This window comes from Lytechinus variegatus, chromosome 9 (assembly GCF_018143015.1).
Source record: "Lytechinus variegatus isolate NC3 chromosome 9, Lvar_3.0, whole genome shotgun sequence".
NCBI lineage: Eukaryota > Metazoa > Echinodermata > Echinoidea > Temnopleuroida > Toxopneustidae > Lytechinus > Lytechinus variegatus.
In genome coordinates, this window is record NC_054748.1 from 15,445,800 (window position 1) to 15,459,154 (window position 13,355).

General features: G+C 35.9%; 1 protein-coding gene across 1 annotated transcript; it reads right to left on the bottom strand.

The window, feature by feature from the left end:
- Positions 1–1,898: 1,898 nt before the first annotated feature.
- Positions 1,899–11,754, bottom strand: LOC121421660 (glutamine amidotransferase-like class 1 domain-containing protein 1). Its single transcript, XM_041616427.1, has 8 exons — positions 11,560–11,754; positions 8,576–8,655; positions 7,567–7,672; positions 6,273–6,380; positions 5,547–5,650; positions 4,770–4,863; positions 3,169–3,280; positions 1,899–2,423 (listed from the first exon to the last, which is right to left on the bottom strand). Exons 1-8 carry the CDS (start codon positions 11,603–11,605, stop codon positions 2,399–2,401), a joined length of 675 nt encoding a protein of 224 aa, XP_041472361.1. The 5' UTR covers positions 11,606–11,754; the 3' UTR covers positions 1,899–2,398.
- Positions 11,755–13,355: the final 1,601 nt, after the last annotated feature.

The window sequence follows — 13,355 nt, forward strand, 5'->3', positions numbered from 1 at the left end:
TAGGATTAGAACCCACAACCCTCGGTTTCAAAGCGAAAAGTCTGAAACACTAGATTACCTAGAACACATGATTGTCTTATTCTTCTCAAATTGCAATGCCCCGTTTTCTTATTGGAGTTGATATGATCTAAAGAAAAAAAAAGTAATGCTGAATGATGGCTGAATGAGTTGTTCATTATCTCTGTATTTGTATCAAAATATAATATATTATCATCCATAAAGAGCGTTTTAGCCATAGATTAAAAACACCTATTTTGGTCTGCATCAATTGCTTGTGCAGTATCAGAGCGTATCCCTAGAATGACTGAAATCAGAAGAACATCCCATAGACTCCTGTACAAAATTGGCTATTGAATATGAGAGCATGCATATTCAACAGTACAGTGCACATGCGCAAATGCGTGAAATATACAATGCTCACAACAAGGAAAGCAATGCTGTGCACAGCATAGAGCACAATTACGCTTGATGACGTCATAATGAACTACCTGCAAGTCGCATGTCAACGACCAAATTTTATCTTATGAAGTGATGATGCCATTATGTTATAAGTGATACGACTTGTTTAATCAAATTTCTCCCTCTTTTTGATTGCTAGGGGTGGGATAGATGATAATAATTCTATTGTATGGCTTTTTTCATGAAATACCAGAAATATTCCACTCGTTAAGGGCAATATTCCACTCATCTGCGATAGGTGGAATATTTTCCCCAACTCTTGGAATATTTCTGAGCCATCCAATATACATAGGTTAATACAAACACTTATTTTAAAGAACTCTGTTCTCTATATGCTCTTTTAATTAAACTACTCAGGCACTTCTTTTTTTTATCCAAATACTCCGTTATGGAAAAAACAAAATCATTTCATTATGACAAATCATACCTACCTGGATAATTTCATACTTCAAGATGTTAATTTTCGTCATCGTTGAACTGTTCTGAATTACGTTAGTTGCACTGGCTTAAAAACACGTATCCCAATATAATTTGTTTCTTCCTCAGTTTTCCATTTGTTGCATTATAATTACTATTACCGATGGTGTTTTTTTTCCATGTTTGTTAAATACCCAACCTGTTTAACTTTGTTCCTGTCTCCCTGTCTTCCTCTTTTTCATTCCGTCTTTCGTTCCAACATGTTTCACATGTACTTTATTCTTTCTCTGAGGCTTTCATATGCTGACTATTTCAATTTATTTCATACATGTATAATTATTTTGTAGAACAATTTTGATATTTACCTATTTTGTTCCAATTTGTATATTTTTAAAATGTCTGTATATAAACCATTTGTAAACTGAATGTAATTCAGCCTTTGGCTGCTATTTTCAGTGAATATTGAAATAAATAAATAAATAAACCATTCAATCATATAATATAAAAAAATATCCAGCATAGGAAATAAATGAGGGTGACAGGCGATTTTGCCCTCATGATTTCTAGAGTTGACCCAAGATCTGTCACAAACATAACAATATTCAAACTTTATTTAGAAAATCAATATTCTAAAGTTCGATGGCAGAATATTGATATTTGCTTTCACTGCATAATTACTTGTTACCACTACAAAGTAGCACTTAAAATGAAAGAAATAGCCCCCCCCCAAAAAAAATTTGAAAATTGCCCCAATGTGGAAAGAAAGAGAGCCCCTAAAAAATATAAATCATTATCTATTCTGATACTATCTGTTCTAATAAAATACCGAGGTTAAACGCTTTGGCATTCTCAGCTGCATCATGCACTTAAAGCGAGATTGACTTTGGGACTTTTTTTTCGGATACTTGCAAGTACTGTGCAAGTCTAGGCAAATAACTTTGCACTAACATGCAAAAAGTATGAGCCATTTCAAAATTACGATTTCTGCCTGATGAGAGTAATTATTCAAATGCTAATTTAAAGAATGCTTATTATCCTATTTAAAGAATAGAAACAAAAGAGTATGGCCATGTTAGGTATTTGGAAAAGGGATAAAATGACAGTCAGTTACGTAAAAGAAGCCTTTCCAATTGAAAATCAACGTAACCTACAAGTCATGTCACCTGGTCTATGAAGCGGACAGTTTGGTATCCCAGGCAAGCTTACATAACATCATCATTTTTTAAAAATACCATAAATTCAGTACCTATACAATTGACCAAAAAAGGTCATTTGCAAAGAAATGCCCTTGTGCTAATTACTGCATGGCCTATTTGATCAAATCCCAAATTTTGATCGCCTTGCAACACCCTTAATAGTCTCTTACCTCAGCACCACAAATTTTTTTTAGGTGTCAAAAAAGTTTCTGATCTATATTGCTGAGCTCAATCGTGCTTGAGCAAAAAGGCAGTATTCAAAGCCACTCAATATGATGGATGCATTGTGATGACATCAATCTATTCTTGAGTACATGACCGCAGAATCATAATCCAACATGTTTCCCTTGCCTGGTAAAAGATAAAAAAAAGAAAGCATGAATGAGATCCTACAGTGAAATAATGAGGACTTTACACCATGTGCACAGAGTATTTTAAAAAAGCACAACAGTGTTTTATCATGTCTTTGGGAACCTCCAAACATATGATATAAATGATTCATAAAATTTCAAGGTGACCAGGGGGGTGTTTCACAAAGATTTAAGTATGACTTAGAGTCGCACTTAAATGTCGACGCGTACATGATATGCAACGCGCAATCTTATTGATCAATACTCAGTAGTGCGCGTCCTCTTGGCATGATCTGACCAATGCTGTCATGCCTTTTATACTACGCGCAACTAGACGTTTAAGTGCGACTCTACGTCATACTTAAATCTTTGTGAAACACCCCCCAGGGCCATAAAATTTTAAGCTTAGTGACCGATTGTAGGACATATTTCTACGATTAATTCCACTGATTATTGTGTATGATAAGTATCTCCCTCATGATCAATTGCTAAGCTTTATTGTTATGGGTCCCTGATGAGGACAGCAATGAATTTTTGTAACTTAAAGGACAAGTCCACCCCAAAAAAATCTTGAATTGAATAAAAAGAGAAAAATTCAACAAGCATAACACTGAAAATTTCATCAAAATCGGATGTAAAATAAGAAAGTTATGACATTTTAAAGTTTCGCTTATTTTTTTTTATTCAAATCAAGTTTTTGTTGGGGTGGACTTGTCCTTTAAATGCAGCCCATAATGAGAGCATACCTTGAGTTTGTGGCTAATATGAGGTTCTGGACCGCCATGATCGTGGACGCTTCGTTCTGTCCAGTGATGAGACAACGGTCCACGACGACATGAATAGCACCGGCTTCACTTGCTGGACGTGAAAAACAAGAGGCAAATTTTGCTCAGATTGATTTTATATTGTAAGTTTTCTGCTGAAAAAAATAACAATAGTAGAAGATGCGATTTTCTTGGGAACTTGGGTGATTTTTTCGGGGATCTTGGTGTAAGTGACAGTGAAAGTGTGTCTACTGTGATTTATTTTCATCTCATCCTCCTTATCCTCTTCATCATACTCATCATCAATCATCACATTATTCACCTCCTCCCCCTTATCAAAACCATCATCAATTATTATTCAACCATCATTATTCATCGACATCATCTGCATCCTCATCATCACCATCACCACCATCACCATCATCAACCATCAATTACAATCATCATAATCACTCTCATCATCATAATCACCATCATCTTCACTATCATCATCCCCGTACTCATCAATCATCAGTCATCATCTTCATCATCACCACATCATTAACATCCCCACTTTATCATAACCATCATCAATCATTTAACATTATCTTCACCATCAATCATCCCCACTATCAACACCAACATCACCATCATCTCCATCATCATCATCATCACCACCATCATCATCAACATCATCAATCATCAACATAATCAACGTCATTGTCATGATGATGATCATCATCCCCACCACCGCCACCCTCCTCATCATGATGAAAATTTTGCGTTTAAGAGCAGTATACCCCAAGTTTCCCTTATCATTAAATCTCTTCTCAAAACCCTATTGCCCTCAAGCATGAAATTTAAGTATAGAAACACCTGTTTCTTGACCTCGGTCCGAAGATAATACACCCCAGCATCAACGGTCACAGCAGGGGGCCACACACGATGGATTGCATTCTGTTGAGTGCATGGAGTTCCATGTATACACGCGTTGATAGAAACTTTTTTTTCCTTTTTTATTCTTTCTTTCTTTTTCTTTCTTTCTTTCTTTCTTTCTCTCTCTCTTCCTTCCTTCCTTCCTTCCTTTCTTTCGTTAAGACTGTATCGTTGCGCGAGTGAACGGCATGCATCCCATATTTTCTTGCTATACGAACAGAAACTAGATGGGATGCATCGCGGTCCTTGCATGCTAAGCATACCGTAATTTTTATTCCGCATACTTTCCTTATTTCGAGGTCGATTTTCTTCGTTCGAAATTGAAAATGGACTAGTATTGGATGTCTGAATGTAATATGCCTTTGAAAACGTGATTAATATCGAATACAATAATTTCATTCCGAAGATCCTTCTACAGGCAGACAAGTCTTACGTAATAGCACAGCTGTTGTTTATCGTTTCGTCCTTGGCTCAACGCTCGTTTAGCTGGCCCGTGGTGGTGAAATCGAGACAAGGGGATTATCTGGCCAAGATGGGTTTACCGGGGTTGGAAAAGTTGTTTGAGATTTGCAAACGCAAAACGGGGTATGCGACCGCAGTTTGCAGTCCGAAGTGAGGTCGAGAATCACACGGGAAATTTTCGTAATGATCATCATCATAATTATTACCTGTATATTTCCCTGCATTGTCTTTAATGAAATCCTCCAGAATGACGGGTAGACTGGAAAAAGAGGACAATCTCGCCAACTCGTACACCGAGGGCTGAAAATTCAATGTAATGAAAGTATACTTTACAGATCAGAGGCATACATACATTGTTTCTCCATGTGAAACATTTAAAAAATGATACCTTAGTCTTTCCCGACTTATCCCCCCAAAATCAAATATTATTAAATGGTCTTTCTATGATTAAATTATTATTTGGGTTTGGGAGCTATGTGAATTAAATATTCAATTTTCATCATTTCCATTTATCATCTTCACCCCCCCCATGATTGCCATCTTCATCATCAATTATTATCATCATTATCATTTTCAACTTTACCATCACTATCACGATCTTTATCGCCATCACTATTACCATTACCAGTGGCGGACCGTGACCCGGAGGAGACAAAGCATTGGAGGGGCACTATATTGTTTGCGAACAATGCTGTGCCCCTCCAATGCTTTGTCTCTTCCAGCTCATGGTCCGCCACTGACCATTACTATTAACATTACCATCATCATCAATGCATCACCATTGCTATCATCATCATCACTATCATCACCATCATCACCATCGCCATAATCATCAGCAGCATCAATATCATTGTCACCATCATCATGATAAGCATTACCAATGTTGCATCATCATCATCATCACCATCATCATCATAACAATCATCATCATCATTACCATCATCGCCTTCTTAATCTCAAGACCAGCACAGTAAAATACTTACCGCAGTAAGGCAGTAAGATGCAAATAACCACTTTGATGACTTTGTTTCTGAGGACTTGGTGGAGCAGAGAGCCGCCACCCCTGATCCGATTGCACATATAAGTTCTGAAGCATAAAAAAAATCATTGCTAATTTTAAAAAATGTAAGGAAATTTAGATAAAGCTAACCATATCTGAAACTGATGAAGTACTTAAGAGTATCATGTTTTCTGCTACGAATATAAAATATTAAAGCGATTGGAATTATGCACGTAGATCAATAGCAATTTATATCTATTTTTATGGCATTACGTATGGCACTCTGCTATCATAAACAAACTTTATATACTTAACAGTTTGAATAGAAAAAAAATCAAAATTAATTTAAAAGTTTCAGCCAACATGCTCCACAAATTTATCAGATTGATTCATACATTATGACAATCATGTTTTTCACAAAGGACCTAGGCATACAAAAACTGAACAGTTATCACATTTACATTTAGGTGTACAAGGGAGATAGCTGAAAATGAATCTCTTAGCTCGGGACTGCAAAATTTTTTTGAATCAACAGGCCGTTACATATTTCCTTTCAGTATTTGACTTTCATAAAGAAGGCATATTTATGCAGATTTTGGTAGGCAGACTTGGTGTGTGATTTCCACCGCCCCCCCCCCCCCCATCGTAAAAAATTTGATGTTTCAAAGTTAAATTAAAATCAATTAACTTGACTGCTGACTGCACTTACTCTTTTCAGCAACAAAGTGTTTGATGATGGCACCTAAAACCCTGTCCTTTGTCAAATCATAGAGGGCGCCTGTACAGTCTGGTATCAATAAGGCTGCATATCTGGAGGCTGAAAATGGAGGAAAAGCATTTTAAGAGGAATCAGGAAACCAAACTCTCTCAGATATTGTTGTATGAGATGGATCTTCATCGCTTTAACTATCTTTGTCCAAAATCAAAAAATATGAAATAACTAATTTTACTTGGTGAAGGCCTGATGAACACCTGGCAAAGAATAAAAAAAGTTATGAAGTTTAAAAGTTTTTATTTTATGATGTTACAGATGAGCAGAGCTCGCTCTTCAACATGTTGTGTAAAACAATTTTCCAAAAATACAAATTTTAAAAATAATTTCAGTTATGGGGTGGACATATCATCAGAAAAATCATGTCACACCCTCTTTTATGAAAAAAAAAATGTATTCATCATTAATGGGGAAGTTCACCCTGACAAAAAGTTTGTTGTAAAAATAGCAGAAAATATAATAAAAAATATTGCCGAAGGTTTGAGAAAAATTCATCAAATAATTCAAAAGTTAATAGAATGTCAATTATTTGATTTGTGACGTCATATGCAAGTAGCATTCCTACATAGCGAATGATAAAAAATCAATGAAATGTCATTTTCTCCGAAAATTGAAAATGGTTTTCACTGTACCTTTTGTATATCAATATACAAATCATTTCACACCCGATCATGAATAGAAAACAAAATTCAGTCATCAGGAACCATAAAATAATTTGAAATTCATGCATTTTGTATTACATAACACATGGGGCAGCTGCTCGTTTGACGTTAAAAATCCAAAACTTTGAACTCTAATAGCTTTCTTACTCTTTAACGGATTTTCCTCAAACCTTCACCAATATTTTTTACTATTTTTTCTGCTATCTTTACAACAAAATTTCCTTCAGGGTGAACTTCTCCTTTAACCAATAAAAATGAGAGAATATTGAGATTATATTTATGATATATGGAGAAGCTGCACATGAAGTTAAAATTTACATTATTAAAAATTCATAACTTTGTTCTTCCTCAATGGACTTGAATAAAATATTTCATCAATATACATGTATTTCTAAATTTTTTCTGCTTTAAAGCAGCTTATTGTCAGGGTGAAATTCCCTTTAAATCCGACTTCAGAGTATAGGCCAATCGGGCTTAGCCCACGCGTAATAAGACAAGCGTGTTACAAGACATTCAGAGAGGTAGATGCACTGCTAGTAGACAAAGGGGACTCACTGTCTTAATCTCACCTTCAACTGCGTCCAGTCTGAGAGGCATCGAGTAGGGCTTAGAACGAAAATCACTGATCCATCTTTTACTATTCTCATCATGACCTACAAAGTCTCCTAGTCTACCCTGCAGACAGAAAGAGACAGAGAGGAAGAGAGAGAGACAGGACAAGACACGGAGAGAGAAATGAAAAACAAAGGGACAAAAATAAAAGACAAAATGGTTAATACTTTCCATCACAAACAAAATTACAGAGGAGAATTGAAAAAAAAACACCAAAAGACTTGAAAGATACTAGCAAAATTCAAAAGAAAGAAACTAGGAAAACAGTCAATCATGACTTATTGCCAGATAAAAACAAGGAATGGAATAGAGGAACTGACAAAAGGATATATCCTAGTCTTGAAGTACAGACAGTGGATTGAAACTTTGGGTCTTCACACAAGACTAGCATATAGAAAACTTTAAGAGGGTCTTCAGTACACAAATCAATGTAGGGTACATATAATTCAGACCACTTAACTCAAGTGAAGGAAGGGTTTGCACAGCAGACTAAATATATATCCCTGAAAAGAGGCAGGTCTAGGATTGACCAGTATAGGTAGGGGACCAATTTTCTGAACAGAAAGGGGAACTCCCTTAGAAAAATTGGGGTCCCACTGGACGAAGTAAATTGGCTGTGGTCTCCTGCCCCTACACACATATTACATAGTCCCACTGGCAGATGGGGGGGGGGGGCACTGCCGGCCCGTGCCCCCCCCCCCCTTGAGAAGCAAAATAAAAATTTGTATTGTAAAAATGACATTAAAACAGAGGTGTGCTCTCTCTTTTAAAAGTGAACACCTTTTTTTTTTGCTTGTCAAATTATTTCGGTCCGAAATATCCTTATTTTGGGGTTAAAACTCCTTTTTTTGTTGTTTTTTTTGCTTGTCAAAAATTCCCTCCGAAAAAATGTGCCTCCCCCCCTTTGGAAAATCCTGGATCTGCCCTACATGCACATGCATAAATGTATCTAATATTTTAACTTACCTCTTTAGAAGTGATTTGTACATTGAAGGCTGAATGGGCCAAGGTGAATGCATGAATGAAGGACTGAGCTTGGATTCCACCTATAATTCATAAAGATAGAAAAAAACATAAGGATGAAAAGAATTGGAAGAAAATGAAAAAGAAAGATACAAAAGGGAAAATTAAGACGGTGAATGAAAAGTGAACAAAACACTTAATAGACATCAAAGAGCAAATTTATCGCAGATATGACTTATTCCTGAAACTCAACAACTTTCTTCACCACTTAATTTATAAAACTTTCATTAACTTCCACCTCACCCCAATGAATGATAAAAATAATGAATAAATATATAAATAAATGAATAAATAAATAAATACATAAATAAATAGATAAATAAATAAACAAACACATAAATAAATAAGGCAAGAAAGAAAGAAATGAAGAAGTAAATATAAATAAACACATAAATAAATAAATAAATACATAAATAAATAAATGAATAAATAAATAAATAAATAAAATAAATAAATAAATCAAAAGGAAATAGGAGAGTCCCATTCATAAAAATATTTAACATTCAAAAATTCTTTCTCTTTTCAAAAGAATAATCATCAAGATCAAGCCTAACTGATATGTCTACATCTAATGAAGATACATTAGATCTACAGTTAAAGTCTATTTTCCAATCGTTCTGCAAAAAAAACCTAATTAACCTAGCAAAGATCAAGGAGATAGGAGTCGGGATATTGGTCACGTATGGTTTGATGATTATACTGCTTAACTAGTGTCCAGAATAGCAAATAAGTAAGACAATCTTCCCAAAACATTGATGTCATCCAGTAGTTCAAGTTAATCTTATAATAATCAAATTCACAAAGAAAATAATAAATTCATGTAGTCATGCATTGAAAGGTGCAAAATTGGTGAAAAAGGGGGACATTAGCATAGGACTCGGAGCATAGGAGAGGCGAAACAGAATGGAGAGAAGGAATTTGGAGTAGATCTAGATTTTATGTTTAGTTTTGAAAGTTGCTAGCCCTGACCTCCCCTCCAGAGAAGCCAAGTTCAAAGACCAGGTATGCGTTAGATTTTCTGTGAATCTGAGTGAGATCACAGACATTGTGTACAACGTATATGGGGATAGGCTGTGATAGTTGCGTGAGAAATAGATTTTAGGGGATGAACAAGAGTCCAAAATGCTTGAGTCTCACGCATAATGCGTGAGACTTGGTAGCTCTGCCCCTCCCCCCCCCAAAAAAAAAGAGTCTAATGAATATGAATGAACAAAAAAGTTATACAATGTGAAATAAATCGAATTACAAATAAATAAATAATCAAAATAAATAAAATGAGTCTGCACTGCTGAATGTAAAAAATGGCTAACACATTATTGATCTACCTAATTCTATCAAGTTGTGAAAAATACAAACATTTATATGCTCAATTATTGGACAAAAAAATAAAATCGTTTGGAAACGGTTTGAATTAATGTTTGAGAGTTTATAGAATGATATTGGAGCTGGACTCCTGGAGATCTGACTGTGGGTATGGTGTCACATAGACCAAAAGCTTCGGTCTCTGTTTTGTTGGTTGTTCAGCTGAACTTCGTTGGCTTCACTCACCAAATACAGAGACCGAAGTTCTAGCGCGATCTGTACAGGGGACTCAATGGCCATATGTTTATGTACTTAAGATCGGATAAAACGGGGAAGTGAATTTGCGCGACAGCTGAGGTAAGTCACTGTTTTTGTTCCTTTTAACTTCATTATTCTCCGTTTTTTGGTAATTGATGCCAAGAGGGAATATAAATTTGCACTCTGGTCACTATAATTTTCGAAATTTTTATTCATTAAAGACAAAAATTGAAAAGCCCCGACGGTGGGATTTTGCATTGCAAGTCCCCTAATGGTGGCTGCACGATAGCGAGCCGTCTGTGTACGAGGAGAATTTTTAAAAAAAATGTTAAAAAACTCCTCGAAACAGACGGCTGCCAGCTGTCTAGGTGTCACAATACCTTCTTCCCCAATAAAAATAGATTAGGCCCTATTAGATTTTGAAGAAAAAAAACTTGAGTAGAAAACTAGAATATGGCAGTGAGTCCAAACTTCGCGCGTGTCCATACTTCGCGTACGGTCATTATCTCAAAAACAAGCCAATATCCTGAAAATCTGACATCATCAACGTGAAAAGCGACCTAAAATTACCCTTTGATGAGAGTTTCTTTAGGATGAGTTCAGTATTCATGAAAATATTGGCAAAAGATCGGCAAATTTGTCACCGCTAGCGCCCGTTTTGAAGAAATCAACAAGCATAACGATATCACCATTTTGCAAGCAGAAATCATCAAAAATGTGAGTTAAATGTGGTACTAACCGATTCCATAGCATTTTGCCATCAATCTGATATAAATATTTCACTTCTTGAGCTTGATTTTTTGTTTAAATCTCTACAAAAGCTTTGGTGCGCGAAGTTAGGTCACACTTTTTCTGAACGGTTTTCCAGCACAGCCTGCATTCGCCGATCGGAATAGAATTTTGAGATCGCGATAACGGCGAAACCCCTTGACCTACTTTACATTTTCGTCCATGATTTTATAGTTTACGATCTTGCCGTCAATGTGGTAACTATTTCTTGAATTGGTTTTGTATAAATTATGAATATTTTGTGAACAAAATTAAGCCTGATGAATATTTTTGAAAAGTGCGCGAAGTTTGGACACCCCATCATACATTTAACAAGTCTACCAAACAAACTCTGACTTCCAGTTTATATATGATGTTACGGAAACCTGTATCCTCACCTAAAAATAACAAAACAATTGAAGTGTCAAAAGAATTTAAAAAAATAGTGTCTACTCTAGTGACATCAATCATCATTTCATTTGTTTCTCTATTTTTATCTAATTTTTCTTTTTTTTCTATTGTATTGACCAACTTCACTGCAATGTTTAACTTGTAATGTAGTGTAACTTGCGCGAGCATAAATCGAGCCCCCAAATTACCTTCTGAACTGGAACTAAGCAGCAAAAGGCACTGTGGCTTTGCCATATCTTCTCTGTAGCTAGAAAATAAGTCGAAATAACCTACCGACCATCAAAATTAAAGCAGAACTAGCTTTTTAGAGGGAAATCTAAATCGTAGATTAATTCTGCACACAGAATACTACACGTGGGACTGTGAAAGTGAAAATGGGAGGATCAATAGACTCCATCCAAAATCTTCATACACTTTATTTTTTTTATTTTGTAATATATAAAAAAATCAAAAGCTTTGAAGAATAATATATTCTTCATTTATTATTATTTTTAAATTCTTTGAATTGAAGTGATGGTAACAAAATAACAAATAATGTAATATTCATTAATATGACATGCAGCCTGCTACGCATGCGCATTAATACACAAAAAAAGGAATCAGGGACAACTCGGACCACGGGACATCTCGGACCGCGGGCCGAGTTGTCCCACCCAGTACGAGATTTTTTTTCCACAAGTTTGCGTCTATTTTTCCGTCATTTCGAAATTTCTTGTAAAGATTTTTTAGAGATATGGTCTGATGGTAATGTTCTTCACTTTCTATTACTTTTTTTTCGCTGAAATAAAAAAAAAGTGTAATTTTAGGCGTTTTTCGACAGCTCGCGATTCCCATAGGCGCGCGTGTATTAACTGTGTCGGTGCTCGGCTCGGCCCCGCTCAATAACTGACTTGATTTTGTGATCATTTCTCCTCAAAGTACCACTTTTATCGCAGAAGATGGACTTTGTTGTATTCCATTACCTCCATTTTCTCATCACAAGGATAAAATTTGGTGTATTTGCACGATTTTGATCAAGTTTTTCATCTTTTTCTCTCTGGTCGCAAGAAGCGAACAACCGATGAACGGTCCGCTGCTCTTCATCGTAATTCTCCGTAGCTCGGCCGCCTAAACTGGCGGGGTGGGATTCAGACCGAATCCACAATGGAAGTGGGCGTGCACAGCAAAGAGCTGAGCTTGACTGAGTGAGAGAGAGTGAACTCGAGTTTGAAGCTTGGCAGTGTCGTATAGGCTCTGCCTTTTTTTGTAAATATATATTTTTCAATTTTTTCTATATTGATTTTCCCTGGTTTCGAGCTCTAAGATTGTAATGATATAATTATGCTTCAATTTCTTTGACTGAGTGTGACTATGGTGTGGATGTTTGAGTTGCTCAAAAATATTTTTACGTGGGTGGGGGCTCGGGGCGATTTCACTCTTGCCCCCGAAATGCGAAAAAAAATATATTCGGGGTGTAGCTGTGTGGGCATGCCGGGCTGAGGCTAGCCATCAATAATTTTTTTTTTTTTTTAGAGGGGGGGGGGCTTAATTTTTCACTTTAAATTGGTCATTTTTAGGCCTTTTTTTCCCATTTTATTTTTAATATTGAATTTCCGTGGTGTAGAGTTGAGTTTTAAGTTGCAATAATCAATATGCTTTAATTTCTTTGACTTTGAATGTGACTGTGGTGTGGATGTTTGAGTCGAACAAAAAATACTTTTACGTGGGTGGGGGCTCGGGGCGATTTCACTCCTGCCCCCTAAATGCGAAAAATATTCAGGATGTAGCTGTGTGGGCATGCCGGGCTGAGGGTAGCCCTCAATAAAAAAATGTTGTTTTTTTTTGGGGGGGGCTTAATTTTTCACTTTAAATTTATTATTTTTTGTACATTTTATTTTTCATATTGAGTTTCCCTGGTGTAGAGAGTTGAGTTTTAAGTTGCAATAATTAATATGCTTCAGTTTCTTTGATTTTGAGTGTGACTGTGGTGTGGATGTTTGAGCCG

Bases quoted from the DNA above. Each gene is read 5' to 3' on its own strand.
- LOC121421660 (XM_041616427.1), bottom strand. From the start codon at position 11,605: ATGGCAAAGCCACAGTGCCTTTTGCTGCTTAGTTCCAGTTCAGAAG. The intron at 8,656-11,559 runs GTAATTTGGGGG...TATGAATTATAG, and splicing joins GCTTAGTTCCAGTTCAGAAG to GTGGAATCCAAGCTCAGTCC. The intron at 7,673-8,575 runs GTAAGTTAAAAT...TTCTGTCTGCAG, and splicing joins TACAAATCACTTCTAAAGAG to GGTAGACTAGGAGACTTTGT.